At 43.1% G+C, this 16,112-nt stretch overlaps 1 protein-coding gene across 5 annotated transcripts in view; it reads right to left on the bottom strand.

The window, feature by feature from the left end:
- LOC145343266 (sorbin and SH3 domain-containing protein 2-like) overlaps positions 1-16,112 on the bottom strand; it is a 283,373-nt gene that overhangs the window by 118,084 nt on the left and 149,177 nt on the right. For all 5 annotated transcript variants that reach the window (XM_080189388.1, XM_080189389.1, XM_080189390.1 and 2 more), the window contains one exon: positions 5,197-5,338. In XM_080189388.1, the coding sequence (XP_080045514.1) occupies positions 5,197-5,338 (142 nt within the window). The remainder of the gene's footprint in view (positions 1-5,196; positions 5,339-16,112) is intronic.

The following is a 16,112-nucleotide window of genomic DNA, read 5'->3' as shown; positions in this document are numbered from 1 at the left end:
CAGGGGGCCGGTTATCCCTCTTTTTGGGCACAGGCAGTTCCCCAACTAAAAATTACCAAAAAAATTCATTGCTAAATAATTTAAACATTGATTTAGGCTCATACGTGGTGAATTACATCAATGGACAGCAGGTGGCACAGTGGTTAACACTGCCGCCTCACAGCACCAGTGACCCAGGTTTGATTCCTGGCTTGGGTCACTGTCTGTGTGGAGCTTGCACGTTCTCCCCATGTCTACATGGGTTTCCTCTGGGTGCTCCGGTTTCCTCCCGCAGCCCGAAAGACATACTGGTTAGGTGCATTGACCTGAACAGGCGCCAGAGCGTGGCGACTGGGAGAATTTCACAGTAACTTAATTGCAACGTTAATGTGAGCCTTACTTGTGACTAATAAATAAACTTTTACTTTATACTACAACTCACTTTCAACTTAAATCGTATTGCTATAGGAAGAACCCATTTACTTGGAAAACTTATTGCACACCTATCCCAGCAACTTTGATAACATACATAGTAGCATATTTCAGTCTGAAGGGGCACGATTGGGGAACAAATTCTGTTTCTACACCCTAGCTATGATTGTAACACTACATTCTGCATTGTCTCCTTTCCTTCTCTATGAACGGTATGCTTTGGCTGTATAGAATGCAAGAAACAATACTTTTCACTGTACGCTAACATAGGTGACAATAATAAGTCAAATTAAGCGTCACAACTTAAACCTCTTCATAAAGGCAAAATACTGCAGATGCTGGAATCTGAAACAAAAATGGAAAATGCAGGAAAATCTTAACAGGTCTGACAGCATCTGTGAAGAGAGAATAGAGCCAATATTTCAAGTCTGGATGAACTTTCATCGGAGCTGATGAAGCTTTAATGAAGGGTCGCCCAGACTCGGAACATTGGCTCTATTCTCTCCCCACAGATGCTGTCAGACCTGCTGAGATTTTCCAGCATTTTCTGTTTTTGGAATCGTTTCCATGTTCTGCTCAGATTGAGGTTGTTTGCAATTCAGTCCTGGTGGAGCAGACAGAACCCGTCATGAAAACACTTGAAACATGGATGTTATAAAGTTAATTATTTATTCAATACAGGCTGAAAATTCTAAATAATATGCACAACATGGCATTATTTCTGGGCAAAATCACATCATGAGCATGTACATAAAAAGATCATGAGGCATACAGATGTTTCCCGACATCATTTCCTGTGCTGTATAAAGCCTCAAAACTATTGATTTGATTTATTATTGTTGCATGTATTAACATACAATGAAAAGTATTATTTCTTGTGTGCTATACAGACAAAACATGCCATTCACTGAGAAGGAGAGAGTGCGGGATGTAGTGTTATAGCATAGCTAGGGTGTAGAGAAAGAGCAACTTAATGCAAGGTTCAAAGTCTGACAGCAGCAGGAAAGAAGCTGCTCTTTAGTCAGTTAGGACGTGACCTCAGACTTTTGTATCTTTTTCCCAACAGAAGAAGGTGGAAGAGAGTATGCCCGGGGTCCTTAATTACGCTGGCTGCTTTGCCGAGGCAGTGGGAAGTGTAGACAGTGTCAATTAATGGGAAGATGGGAGGCGAGAGATGAAATAATCATTAACCTGCAATTTCACCATGATTATTCCATAAGATGCAGACCCACACATGGCTATCTGATGCTGTGCCTCGAGTCCTTGCACCAAAGGAGATTACTTCGTTCGTAATCTCCAAGTGTCATAACAAACAGGAATCACGGGAATGGTTTGCACTCCCGTGACCTGATGCAGCGCCAGGATATCATAGAAATCATAAAACCCTACATGCTGAAGGACGCCATTCAGCCCATTAATCCTGTACTGACAACAATACTACCCAGACCCTATCCCCGTCACCCCACATATTTACCCCACTAATCCCTCTAACCTATACATTCCGGGACACTAAGGGGCATTTTAGCATGGCTAATCAACCTAACCTGCACATCTTTTGGACTGTGGGAAAAAACCAGAACACCCAGATGAAACTCATGCAGATATGGGAAGAATGTACAAATTCCACACAGACAATGGCCCAGATGGGGAATCGAACCCAGTTCCCTCGAGCTGTGAGGCAGCAGTGCCAACCACTGTGCCACCGTGCTGCCCAATGCAAGGCAGAATCACAAAGTGCTGGCGACGGGAGCCCGACAGAGATTTTGAAGCAAACGGCCAATTAAATGTCTGTCTCCGAGGGCCTGTCCAATTAAGGACTGTGGGTGGGTGGGCTCCCAAGCCTGGAGGGACCAACAGGAGGAGAACTAGCACCGAAAGACATGGCAGACCCACCATCAGTGGTGGGTGCTGCTGAAGTATTTAAGATGGTCACTGAAGGATATATTAGAAAGGTTATGTTCAAGCATCTCTTCCTTCCCCTTTGTTTTAACCGTCTGCTCTTCACCACAATCCTTCAGAAGTTCATTTTTCCCTGGAGTTGATCAATCCCTTTTTCGTTATGGCTATACATTTAAAAGTACACTAACCCTATCTTTCTACTTACAAAGTTATAATTTGTATATGTTCCCCTTCAAAATACAAAGCCTAACTTCAAACCACTCAATCTCTTTACCTTATGTAAATTGTTAGTCACGCTAGCTTTTTGTTCAACACCATATCAAACCAACTGCCTTCACATCTTTCTCACTGATGTTTGATCTGTGCAGTCTTTTTTTCTCTAATCCAATTAAACTAATCACACCCCTACAAGCTTGCTTTCCAGTGTATGTGAATATTATAGTGACATTACACAAAAATACTAATCTCCCTGACAGTCTGAATATTTTCTCCTGCCAGGGAATCATGTAATTATAGCACTTATGATCTATGCTGAAATTGTTTCTAGGCCACTTCAAATGGGTAGAATTATTAGATCTGGAATGGGTAGGAACTTTAGTTTTCCCTATATTACCATCAAGATTGTGGGCCAATGCATTTGTATAAAAGCAGCAACGTTACTTCATTCAATGCATGCAATACAGGATGAAACCCATATGAACACCAGAATATTAACTTATTATTATATGTACTGTCAGCTTGTAAATAGGTGTGCTGCAAACTGTCCCTTTATTTCTAATATGAAAGGGATTTGAGATCAAAAGTAGGTAATCGCACTTCCACCCAGAAAATAGAATAACATGTTTCATTTTGCTGTGGGGAAAGAGGGAAGGGGAAGCTGTTTGAGATCAGGCTACAGGCTTCCCTATATGATGATGTATATAACAAGACATTTGGCTCACTTAGAAAGAGAAAAGGTTGCTTAACATTGTGTACTTCCATAGCCAGATGCAGGAGGGATACAGTCCCTAGTCAAAGAGACACATCCTGCAGTCTCTTACATATTCTGGGATATTTATTCTGGCATGGGAAAAGAAGAATCATGGGAATAGGCTTTGCTGGTGGTGATGTGTTTAAGACACATGTCAATAACTGAGGAAAGCACCTGGAGATGGTCATTTGAAATTCCTAATCAGCGAAGTGGAACTCTGGGAACTCAGTAGATGCTGAGAACAACTGTAAAATACTCACTATAAGGAATGTAATTACAGGGAGAGTACAATGTGTGACGTATAGGAATGTGTCTCTCTCTAGGTAAAGTATGAGTTGCCTACAATGAAAATAATCTTTGGTCAATATTGCTTATAACCATTTGTTAAAAATGTAAATATTTTTACATGTTTCAAATATACTAATTTAAACCAGAAGGAAGTTTCCCAAATAAAGACAGGTCATATGAGGTAATTATTGCTAGATTTGGCTCAAAGTGGCATGTTATTTTGGGGAAGTCTATTCTCAGAGTTTAGGAAAGTAGAGCAATTTGAAATGGCATTAAATTAAGTATATTGCGTGTGTACTATAACCATTATTGTATTTCATTGTAATTTTTATCCTGTATTGGTGTCTTTGAGTGTTTTACAGCTGAATAAATGTTCTACATTTGACTGATTACAACAAGACAGGAACTTTTCTCACATTAAACTCCAAAAAACAGTTAAGAACCGCTGTTCCAAGTTTTTCCTTTGGAATTTGCAATACAGTCATATTTAACATCAGGGGGCATTCTTAACATGAGAGTGAATAAGAATAAGACAGAGACAGACAATGTAACATTTGCCACTCATTCTACCTCCCTTCCCAGTGACTATCTTAGACCGATCCCGACCATTTCCAATCTCAGACCCCAACTGAGCTTCCAAATCCATATCCTCTCCATCACAAAAATCACCTGGCCTCAGCTCATGCTGAAACCCACATCAGTGCTTATGTAATCCTGTGATGCAACAATTCCATATTTTCCTGCCCGGTCTTCCAACTGGCACTCTCCATGAATTCCAGCTTGCACCCTAAACCACAATTCCTGGTGCCCATCCATCAGCCCCAGAGTAACTACTTAAGTGTCCAGACTGAGCCTCGCACTGGACACCCTGCACACACACACACACACCCCTCCCAGCAGACCCCCCACAACTCCTTCAGCCCTGACTCAACCCTGCCCCCTGCCGATCCCACCCAGCCTTCCTGATTCCCTCAACCGCAGGTCTTTGAAATGTACCTTCTCGTTTAAATTGTCCCTTTAAACATCTCCTATACTGCAGCTAGTGTTGTAAAAAGGGGAGAGGAGGGGGTTCCTTTCTTCCCTGAACCCCAGGTACACCTTGTCGATGCAGCCCGGGGAGCGCTTTGCTGCTCCTCTCCATCCAGCTGGATTGAGGAAGATGGGCGAGTGGGGACTTTGGAATTTCAATAAGGGCAAATCCATCCAGAGTGGCAATCCTCCAGAGATTACCACTCTGGACCATTTTTCTCCTCCTCATTTAACCAAAAAAGTATGTATTCATCAAAGATGGAAACAGTTAATACAGTAATGATTTAACAAAATATTCTAACTTTTGAAACTGAAATGTTTAGAACATTAAAGTAGGTGTAAACTTGTCTTTAACAATTTCTTATTAACCAGAACTTAATTATCAGATAAATTATTTGGTAATAAAACTACAAACACAAGTGCCCTTGAGATTTTTTGAGATGTGTAAGGATGCAGACTACAGTGTGTGTATGTGAAACTAATGTCACTGAACAATATAGGTCATTGTTACAGATTAAGCTGACAGCTGGGTGCCACATGATTAATTCAAAGCTTTTAGCACAGTTACACAAAGTAAACATTGCACAGAAACAGCTTACCCATGGTTCTGCTGTGTTGCATCGCGACGACGCTTGGATTTATTGAGGGTGGCGAGGAGTAGGCTGATGATGGTGAGAAGGGCCTTTGCAGATAACTCATCGGACTGCTACTGTCAGTGCGAGAATTTCCATTCACTGCCATCTGTGCGCAGTAAGAATAGACAGACCATTATCAACACCCAGCAAGGAATCAATGCTAGTTCTATCAAAGGAGGAGGATATCAGACTTTGTCATCCAGAAAAGGTAACAGTGGCGATGTGATTAGTAAATACAGAGACACACACAGGTCACTAGAGTGAGTACGAGAGTGTCATCCGATCATCGAGATTGCCAGTGTGAATATACAGTCAGCTATTCTCCACCTCAAAGCATTCCCAGACAAAATGTTTCCACACGCAACTGCAGTCTTCCAGGCACCATTTCAGTCACACAATTTCCCCCGACACACCCTTCCTGTCACCACCCCCCCACCAAATCTCCAAATTAGTTTAGTTTCAACCACATAACGAGTTCTGACAATGCTGACGTCACGGTTATCCCCAAATGAGGGAATATTAGTTCCAATGAATAAAACTAAATGTGTTGCTTTGACACCTCATGCTGTCAGTGCTACCACATCCACAGAAAGAAAACCTGAGTTAGAAAAAGATCAACAATGAAAACACAACCTTTTGTTATTTTCTTGGGTAACAGGCTTGGCGAATAGTGTGTGACCAACATCTGGGGTTTCGCCCACTCTGACATGAAGTGTTGGTGCAAATGTCCACTGCTGGTACATTTACCTAACAATTACTCTTCTACCTCATCATTAAACTACACACACCTAGAGATGCCATACCACCGTTCATCATTAGTGCCATTAAATCATCCAACTTCTTCATATCTTTCATTTTCTTTTTTCCTTTCAAAAAAAATCAGGTGGTTTTAAAACTATAATGGGTCTACTTTCACCAGTACCAACACAATGAGATTACCAAATTCAAAATTCCCAGCCGGGATTTTACAATGCTGTGAAAGAAGGACTTTTCTAACTGTGTGAAATTCTAGTTATCCATGGAAAGTTCAAAACAGTGCACTAGGTGTACTTGTATCTATACGCCTCTAGTTGTACCTTTGCTGCTCATGCATAAACAATGTGAATCTACACATGACCATTTCTTCAAAGGGAGGTCAAACCCAAGTAGATTGTGCTCAGCTGAACTGTGGCAATGCCACATAACTTGACCCTGTGCTCAGGGACGTAGTCAGTCTTATAATCTATGCAATAAGCACGGAAGTATTTAAAGATTAAGAAATAGCCGTAGCTATTCAAAACTTTCTTTGCAGCAAGATAAACGTGTCAAGGATTTCCTGTTACAAGAATATTTCCCTCAGTTTCCAACATTTGACACGAACAGAATAGCAAAATTAATGAAATGAAGGTGGATCAGAAAGGACAATTCAATTATAATTTCCCCCACTTAAGTGATCGAGTAAATGGACATCAGTACCTTCCGCAACAGCTTTACCTGTGCTTAAAGCATTCAGAATAGATTTTGATACCAAAGAGCCCAATATTTCTTAACTTAAATTTTAAAAAGCACAACCATTCATTGCAATTTGTAAAGGGCTTGATAAACCTGATTGTCACACTGACCAGCGCTAGTCTAAAGATCCTGAGGTAAAATAATACTCAAAACACGCTTATTGTACATAACTCTTAAGAAGCCTTTCAGATCAGCCTTGACTTGAATTAGGTTTTTAATATCTGTAATACAAGGGGATTAGTTAAAAAAAAGTATGTTGCTTTGTCTCACAAATGAACAAAAATGACAGCAGAAATTCAGGAAACATTGGCAAATTCCTAACCGTGGTAAACGTTTTAATTGGCCCACTTTGTTTCCAATCGAGATCCTTTTAGGAAAGTGTGTTGTGTAGCACAATCAGATACACCACAGTTATGTGAATAAACTAGTCTAACAAAAAGGACATCCATTATTGATAACTGAAACTGTTAGTAGATGCCAGCGATTGCAGGTGACACATAGAAGCAAACAGCAACACCTAATACAGAACATGCAGACACGAGAGATTTGGTTATGTTTAGTCCCTACTGGAAATATGCCACCTAGTTTAGCAAGGTGGGTTAACAGGAAGGGTAATTACATGAGCGGGAGCAGTACTGGTAGTAGTTGTATCATCGGTTATTGCGGACATCCGACTCAGGGTTGGGGACGGAGTGTCAGAATGATCCGTGGTGTCGTAGCCACAGGTATGCAGCTCATCTAGAATGGCTGTGGAGGACTCGCTTAGGTTGCAAGACGAATATTCACTCAGAGTGGAGTCAGTAACAAACGAAGATGCTTCACTCGGGTTTGTGAGAACGCTCGAGGTCAGGGAAGGTAAACTGTAAGATGACAGGGTAGGACAACGGGCCTTCTGAAGGTGGGAGGGAATGAAGTCATCGAAGGTTGGCAAGGTAGCTGGCTCTCGCTCCACACCATAGTAAGGCGAGAGAAGGGTCCGGTTAGTAGGTAGCAGAGGAAGAGGTGAAGCAACGCCGGGTGAGATTTGCCAGCATCCCTGTGATGTGTTAATCGTGGATGCCATTTTCTCTTCTGACTGATTTTCAGGCTGAAGGAGGGAGAATATTATAGGTGTAAGCACAAGAACAAGTTATTAAATGCTGGGGAAAATTAACAGTCTTCCAAACAATGCCTTCAGTTCATGCTCAAATTCTCATTGATTGTAGATTGTATTCTAAAAATATATAATTGTCTCACTGTGCGCGTCTAGTGTGTTGTTACAGGTGATTATGGCAGAATTTGCATTTACATTTTTATAATCCATTTCTAAGCATAATCAAGGACCCCACACACACTGGACGTTCTCTCTTCCACTTTCTTCTGTCGGAGAAAAGATACAAAAGTCTGAGGACACACATACCAATCGACTCAAGAACAGCTTCTTCCCTGCTGCATCAGACTTGTGAACAGATCTACCTCGTATTAAGTTGATCTTTCTCTTGCTATGACTGTAACACTACATTCTGCACTCTCCTTCCTTCTCTACGAACGGTATGCTTTGTCTATATAGTGCGCAAGAAACTATACTTTTCACTATATGCTAATACATGTGACAATAATAAATCAAATTAGGTTGTTTCAAATGTACAAAGCAACTACCAATACGCTCCATCATTCCATACTAAAGTACTGACCAGAATTTTAACTACTCCAAATCATGGACATCACATAATAGCACATCATTCCAATGACACAGTAGAGCAAAGATAACAATCAGGCCTCAAATCCATGAAAAAAAACACAAACATTTTTTCCTTGTTGTTAAAGCAGAATTTGGTTGCAATGAAAGCCAAAACAGAAACACAGGTTCGCAAACTCTTACTGGCACAAAATTTGCATTTTGCAGAACGTACGATGGAAAGTTCCACCGTATTGAACCAAAGTGCTTTACTGTAGACCTCAAAAGATTCCTGGTGCACAGGTATATTAATGTTCATACCATAGAAAACTGAAAACATATTCATCTAAGTAACTGGAATGGACTTCGTATTGGAAATTAAATATGTGAATTTCCTTACAAGCATAAGAGTTTTATTTCACAATGCAATTGAAACTTATTTTTAAAATGATGCAGTGAATGCATCTGCACCAGACAGTAAGGTGCTGCACTGTGAAAATATCCAACATACATCATGATATGAATAAGAGTTACATAGAGCTTGCTGAAGTTAAAACACAGCGGCACGGTGGCACAGCGATTAGCACTACTGCCTCACAGTACCAGGGACCTGGATTCAGTTCCGGCCTCGGGTCACTGTCTTTGTGGAGTTTGCACATTCTCCCCATGTCTGCGTGGGTTTCCTCCAGGTCTCTGGTTTCCTCCCACAGTATAAAAGATGTGCAGGTTAGGTGGATTGGCCATGCTAAATTACGACTTAGTGTCAGGGGACTAGTTAATATAAATATGGGGAAAGGGCCTGGGTGGGATTGTGGTCAGTGCAGACTCAATGGGCTGAATGGCCTCCTTCTGCATTGTAGCAGCTCTATGATTCTATGAAAGTTGAGACAAACTGTGGTCCGCAGGTTCATTGTACCTGTATCGACAATTAAAGTGACATTTAACAGTCATACAGGGCTGAAGTTTTACTGAGTTAGGTTGAATTGGGGGCATCTTAAAAAGGGCAGATTGTTGCTCATTCCAGGATTCCTGACTCAAATCCTGGGGTGTCTGATTTTCCATAGTTCAGGCAGGTTCCTGACAAAAGCCCGTACCCAGCACTCCTGCTCTGGCCACCTCCATAACAGGGATTGGTATGTCCTATTCCTCCGCAGTCTTCATGGAATCGGGCCAGGGTTTGAAGAGCTGTGGTACACAGCCCCTCAGGGGAGTCACAAACCCTAGTCTGCATGAAGCTGAGCTCAAAACGCCCTTCATGCCAAATTATGATGCCGCCAATCCCCCCCCCCCCCCCAACACACACAACCACCCAATCCCTTTGGCCCTTCATACTCCCATGCCAAGCTATGTCTCTTCCACAGCCACTCAAGCCACAAACACAACACTAGTGCTATGAGAGGAGGTAGGCTTCCAGGAGAGGGTGGGTCTTAAACTGGCATAGACAGGAGAATGGGGGGTGTGAGTGTTTGAGGAGTAAAGGCCAATGGGCATTTGTATTTTTATTTTAACTGAACAAAGAACAAAGAAAATTACAGCACAGGAACAGGCCCTTCAGCCCTCCAAACCTGCACCAACCATGCTGCCCGACTGAACTAAAACCCCCTACTCTTCCAGGGCCTGTATCGCTCCATTCCCATCCTACTCATGTATTTGTCAAGATGCCCCTTAAAACTCACAATCGTATCTGCTTCCCCAAACCACCACCACTCCCTCCCCGGCAGCTAGTTTCAGGCAACCACCACTCTGTATAAATAAACAACTTGCCTCATATATCTCCTTTAAATCTTGCCCCCTAGTAATTGACTCTTCCACCCTGGGAAAAAGCTTCTGATTATCCACTCTGTCCATGCCTCTCATAATCTGGTAGACTTCTATCGGGTCACCCCCTCAACCTCCGTCGTTCCAGTGAGAACAAACCAAGTTTTTCCAACCTCTCCTCATAGCTAATGCCCTCCATACCAGGCAACATCCTGGTAAATTTTTTTTGTACCCTCTCCAAAGCCTCCACATCCTTCTGGTAGTGTGACGACCAGAATTGAACACTATATTCCAAGTGCGGCCTAACTAAGGTTCTATAAAGCTGCAACATGATTTGCCAATTTTTAAACTCAATGCCCCGATCAATGAAGGCAAGCATGCCATATGCCTTCTTGACTACCTTCTCCATCGGCATTGCCACTTTCAGTGACCTGTGTACCTATACACCCAGATCCCTTTGTCTAACAATACTTTTAAAGGTTCTGCCATTTACTGTATATTTCCTATCTATATTGGACCTTCCAAAATGGATTACCTCACATTTGTCCGGATTAATCTCCATTTGCCATCTCTCTGCCCAAGTCTCCAATTGATTTATATCCTGCTGTATTCTCTGATGGTCTACATTGCTATCTGCAAATCCGTCAACCTTTGTGTCGTCCGCAAACTTACTAATCAAACAAGTTACATTTTCCTCCAAATCATTTACATATATTACAAACTGGATGAATCAGAATCCCTACAATCCCTTCAGTGCAGAATAGGTCATTCGGCCCATCGAGTCTGTATCCATTCTCTGGCAGAGTATCTTATCCAGTCCTAATCCCCATAACCCTGTGTATTTACCCCACTAATCCCCCTAACTACGCATCTTGGAACGCTAAGGAGCAATTTAGCATCGTCAATCCACCTAACCTGCACATCTTCAGACTGTGGGAGGAACCGGAGCACCCAAAGGAAACCCACACAGACATGGGGAGAATGTGCAAACTCCACACAGTCACCCAAGGCCAGAATTGAACCCGAGTCCCTGCCCTGCTGACAAGGTCAAAATCGCCTCCACTATCACTGAGACTTATTACCTCGACCTCAGATCAGAACTGGAGCTTTGCTAATTTTAAACTACATGAGATTTCCTCAAATCCCCGTGTAAATTGCTCAGGTATAATCATGTCTCTAACTACATATTTTCTGGCATGTTTCTAACTCACAAAACCCCAAAGCTGTCAGCAGCATTTGAGGGGGCAAACATCTGCACCACAAATGACAAAGGGAACAGAGTTGTCTTCAAAAGTATCTGTCAGTCAAACGTGTGATAAACTCACAATATTAGCAATTCTACTACAAACAATTATTTGCTCCTTAAGGCTCCTGCAGACAATGTAAAAGGAAATGTTGCACTTTGGTGGAACAATTGAAAGAATAAATTGTACACCCTGAAAGGTGAAAACAATGACGACATGGTAGCAAGCAACACATAATATATCCACCCATCTATCTATCCATCCACTGAATGTACTCCATTCAAATTATTCAATGGTCCATTAAGACTAGCCAAACATTGATCTAGTTTCTGCCCTTTGGGTTATTTCAAGAAAGCAATAAATAAAGAATAGAAAGGGACTATTTTGTGACATTGGCACGTCAACGCAGGTTTCAAACTGGAAGCTACGAGGTCAGTGGGTTGCTATATTTTTCTGCTCACTTACTAAGATTTATAAGTTCAGGTGCGTTGCAACTGTTTTACACACAGAAACCAGGCACTCAAGACAGAGTGTGTGAATACACTCAACACAGGCCGGAGGTGCATTGACCACCACACTGGGTCAGGGGGCCTGTGTGGAAGTGCAGGGCATTAAAACATGACGATAATTTGAGAATGCGCCCATTTTGGAGAAATGGTTCACTGCTGTGTGGAAGATGTAAGGTGTAAGGTGTGGGGGATGAGCGCTGTCAAGTTGGCAGGAGTATGAAATAGAAAGAATTGCAAATATGAGGAGGTGGTGGAGCAAAGAATGATGTAGTGATTGAAGGGTACAGTGGGAAGTGGGGAATGGGTGTGTTATGAGGGAGGCTAGTTTATTTCCCTCCCTCCTTGACATGTCCTTGGAGCTAAGATCCTGGCATGGACCTACTCTGTCCCACTGGTGGCTGAGGTGTTGTCTGCAGGGCTTTTGGTTCCTGTAATAAGGGGCTGAGAAACCAGCAACTCTTCCCTCCAGTCCACTGCCTTAACTAGGAAGTGATACAGTAGTATGGAAGGATCTGGAGGCCTGCAGTCATTTCTCTTTTCTCGAGCATTCCCTGCTGCCTGCAGTCAGAGCGAGATTCCCACTGAAGGCATACAGCCAATAAGCAGCATTGAGAGTGTTGGATGGCTCCAAAACTCAGGAAAATGAAGTTCCAATGTGAATGTCATCTGGTCTCCACGGCAAACTGAACAAGAAAAAAAATTGTGCTTGGGACCTGCTGCCTGATTTCAAGCGTGATCTGATCTCGGGGGCATTGTTTCTGTTGCAATGGGTTTTTACTCCCTTTTTCTTTCCCGCGACGTGAGCTTCATGCCAAGGCCAGTATTTATTCCTTTTATCCCTACTTGAACTGAGTGATTTGCGAGGCCATATAAATCGGCCTCGCAGGTAGAGGATGTGGTTAAGAAGGGTATGGTGTACTAGCCTTTATCAATCGACGGACTGAGTTTAGGAGTCGGGAGATAACGTTGCAGCTTTATAGGACCCTAGTCAGACCCCACTTGGAGTAGTGCTCAGTTCTGGTCGCCTCACTACAGGAAGGATGTGGAAGCTTTTGAAAAGGTGCAGAGGAGATTTACAAGGATGTTGCCAGGATTGGGTGGTATGCCTTATGAGAACAGATTGACCGAGCTCAGTCTTTTCTCCTTGGAAAGGCAAAGGATGAGCGGCGACCTGTTAGAAGTATATAAGATGATGAAAGGTATTGATCGGGTAGATTCTCAGAGGCTTTTTCCCAGGGTTGGAATTGTTGCTACGAGAGGACACAGGTTTAAGGTGCTGGGGAGTAGGTACAGAGGGGATGTCAGGGGTAAGTTTTTTACTCAGAGGGTGGTGGGTGAGTGGAATCGGCTGCTGTCGGTGGTGGTGGAGGCAAATTCGATAGGGTCTTTTAAGACACTTTTGGATGAGTACATGGGAATTAGTAAGATAGAGGGTTAGAGGTAAGTCTAGTAGGTAGGGACATGTTCGGCCCAACTTGCGGGTCAAAGGGCCTGTTTGTGCTGTAGTTTTTCTATGTTCTATTTCACGGCACAGTGGTGAGCACTGCTGCCTCACAATGCCAGAGATCTGGGTTCAATTCCGGCCTTGGGTCACTGGCTGAGCGTTCTCCCAGCGTCTGCATGTGATTCCTCCGGTTTCCTCCCACAGTCTAAAGATGTGTAGGTTAGGTGCATTGACCATGCTAAATTGCCCCTTAGTGTTCAATGATGTGCAAGTTAGATGGATTAGCTATAGAAAACGTTCGGGTAGGCCTGAGTAAAATGCTCTTTGGACAGTCGGTGCAGACTCGATGGGCGGAATGGCCTCCTTTTGCACTGTAAGGAATCTATAGTTCCAGCGAGCTGTTAAGGGTCAACTGTGGGTCCGGAGTCACATCTGGGTTCCTTACCTCCCTGGGTCAGACCAGGTAAGGAACCCAGAAGGAACAAACATTTAGGACCAGCATTCTTATTTCCCCCTTTTTGTGGGTTACATTTAAAAGTAAAAAAGACCAGTTCAGACCAGCATTTCTATTTTCCCATTTTGCTGCTCTTCCCATCTGCGGGACAGCAGACTTCCTTCCCTAAAAGGACATTAATTAACCAGATGGATCTTTACAACAATCAGTGATAGTTGTGTACCAGTGGGACAAAACCGGATAGAAGCTCTGGTTTCCTCCCACAACCCGAAAGACGTGCTGGTTAGGTGCACTGGCCATACTAAATTCTCCCTCAGTGTACCTGAACAGGTACCGGAGTGTGGCGACTAGGGGATTTTCACAGGACCTTCATTGCAGTGTGAGTGTAAGCCTATTTGTGACACTAATAAATAAACTTTAAATGAAAGATTGGAGAGAAATATCAGAAGGTACAGAACTCCAGGCTGCAGAAATATGACAGGGAAAATTTCCGATGTGGGTATGCCGGCGTTGGACTAGCGTAAACACAGTAAAAAGTCTGACAACACCAGGTTTTAGTCCAACCGATTTATTTGATAATAGACTCACAAGCTTTCGAGGTTTCCCTCTTCGTCAGGTGAATGGAGAGTTCTGGCCTCAGACAGAGCATATAAAGCACAGACAGTTTAGAGATTACTGATTAGAATGCGAATCCTTACACCTAACCTGCTGTTCAAGACCTGAAGTGGCTGACAATGTGAGTGGAAGGAGCACTGATCACAGGTTACAGAGATGTGTATTGTCTCCAGACAGTACAGTAAGTGAGGTTTTGCAAACCCAACTGATAGCCAAGTTCCGCACACATGAGGATGGTCTCAACAGGGATCTTGGGTTCATGTCGCACTATCTGTAACCCCCGTGACTTGCCTGGGTTTGCAAAACCTCACTTACTGTACTGTCTGGAGACAATACACATCTCTTTAAACTGTGATCAGTGCTCCTTCCACACACATTGTCAGCCACTTCAGGTCTTGAACGGCAGGTTAGGTGTAAGGATTCGCATTCTAATCAGTAATCTCTAAACTGTCTGTGCTTTATATGCTCTGTCTGAGGCCAGAACTCTCCATTCACCTGACGAAGAGGGAAACCTCGAAAGCTTGTGAGTCTATTATCAAATAAATCGGTTGGACTAAAACCTGGTGTTGTCAGACTTTTTACAGTGAAAAGTTCCACCATAGATGGTAGGTAACACGGAAGGGAAATCAGTGGATGGAATGGGACAAATGATTTTGTTATGTAATCATTCGTAAGCAATGCAACTCGTTCCTTTAAAGGACCATCCAAAGACTAAATCCGTCACCTGTATGGATATCTTTAAACTGCAGGCCTTTAATACACCCAGCTAAAGGTGCAGTGTGTAGGCTAGCTGATGCTTGATTTTGTTGATGTTTGATCAAAGGCACTCGAGCACCTCAACAAGGAAGGACTGGTCATCAGGAAAGGGGAGGGGGCTCCACTCCCTACCCTTGCTGCCAACATCCCCCCTACATCCCGCAAATCCCCTAACACCATTTATCGGTAGCCTGGGTCACTCCATGATCCTGAGACTCTGCTGGGTATCATCCCTGCACCAGTCTCAGCCTCCCATGTGGACAAGAGCTGCTGGCCTTAGACTGGCTGGCAGCTCTCAGCGGGCGAGCTTTCTGCCCCTGGGGTTTTGATTCCAAGGCAAGACCCAGCCACACTGCTTGATGGGAACATGGAACAGCAGGCTTTCCCGAAAAGAGAGAGCCCAAATCTCTCACTGACTCGGGAGAGGTGAGACCTCTGACGTCATGACAAAATTCCATCTGTTAACTTTATTTCTCTCTCCAAAAATGCTGCCTGACTTGTGAAATATTTCTAGCATGTTCTCTTTTTATTTAAGATGTCCAGCATCTGCAGTATTTTGCTGTTGCAACATGGAATTCATTGCTTGATACATCGGTGTCTTTCCAGTCCAGTGACAGAGTACAGTGCCCAACGCACTCCAACAGGGACTGTTATTCTGGGACTTATTTGATATAGATTTTCATCCATAGTTATGAAATTCTACAAACACATGTCGACATACAGTCTTTGGGCTACTTACTTTAGAAGTTGCACTTCCAGCCTTTTGTGTTGTGGGGTAATCAGTTCCCCACTTCCTTCGCCAAGGATTAAGCACTCACTGAGCCTCTCCCAGTTACTAAACTGGAACGCATGGAAAAAGGATTTACAAGGGATGCTACCAGGTAATTCTAAAGGAGAGGTCTATAGCAGGAGGATGAGGAGTGACCTTAGAGGTTTATGAAATCATGAGGGA

The sequence above is a fragment of the Carcharhinus amblyrhynchos genome, chromosome 5, assembly GCF_965287045.1.
Source record: "Carcharhinus amblyrhynchos chromosome 5, sCarAmb.v2.hapA, whole genome shotgun sequence".
NCBI lineage: Eukaryota > Metazoa > Chordata > Chondrichthyes > Carcharhiniformes > Carcharhinidae > Carcharhinus > Carcharhinus amblyrhynchos.
This window is presented reverse-complemented; position numbering and strand designations above follow the sequence as displayed.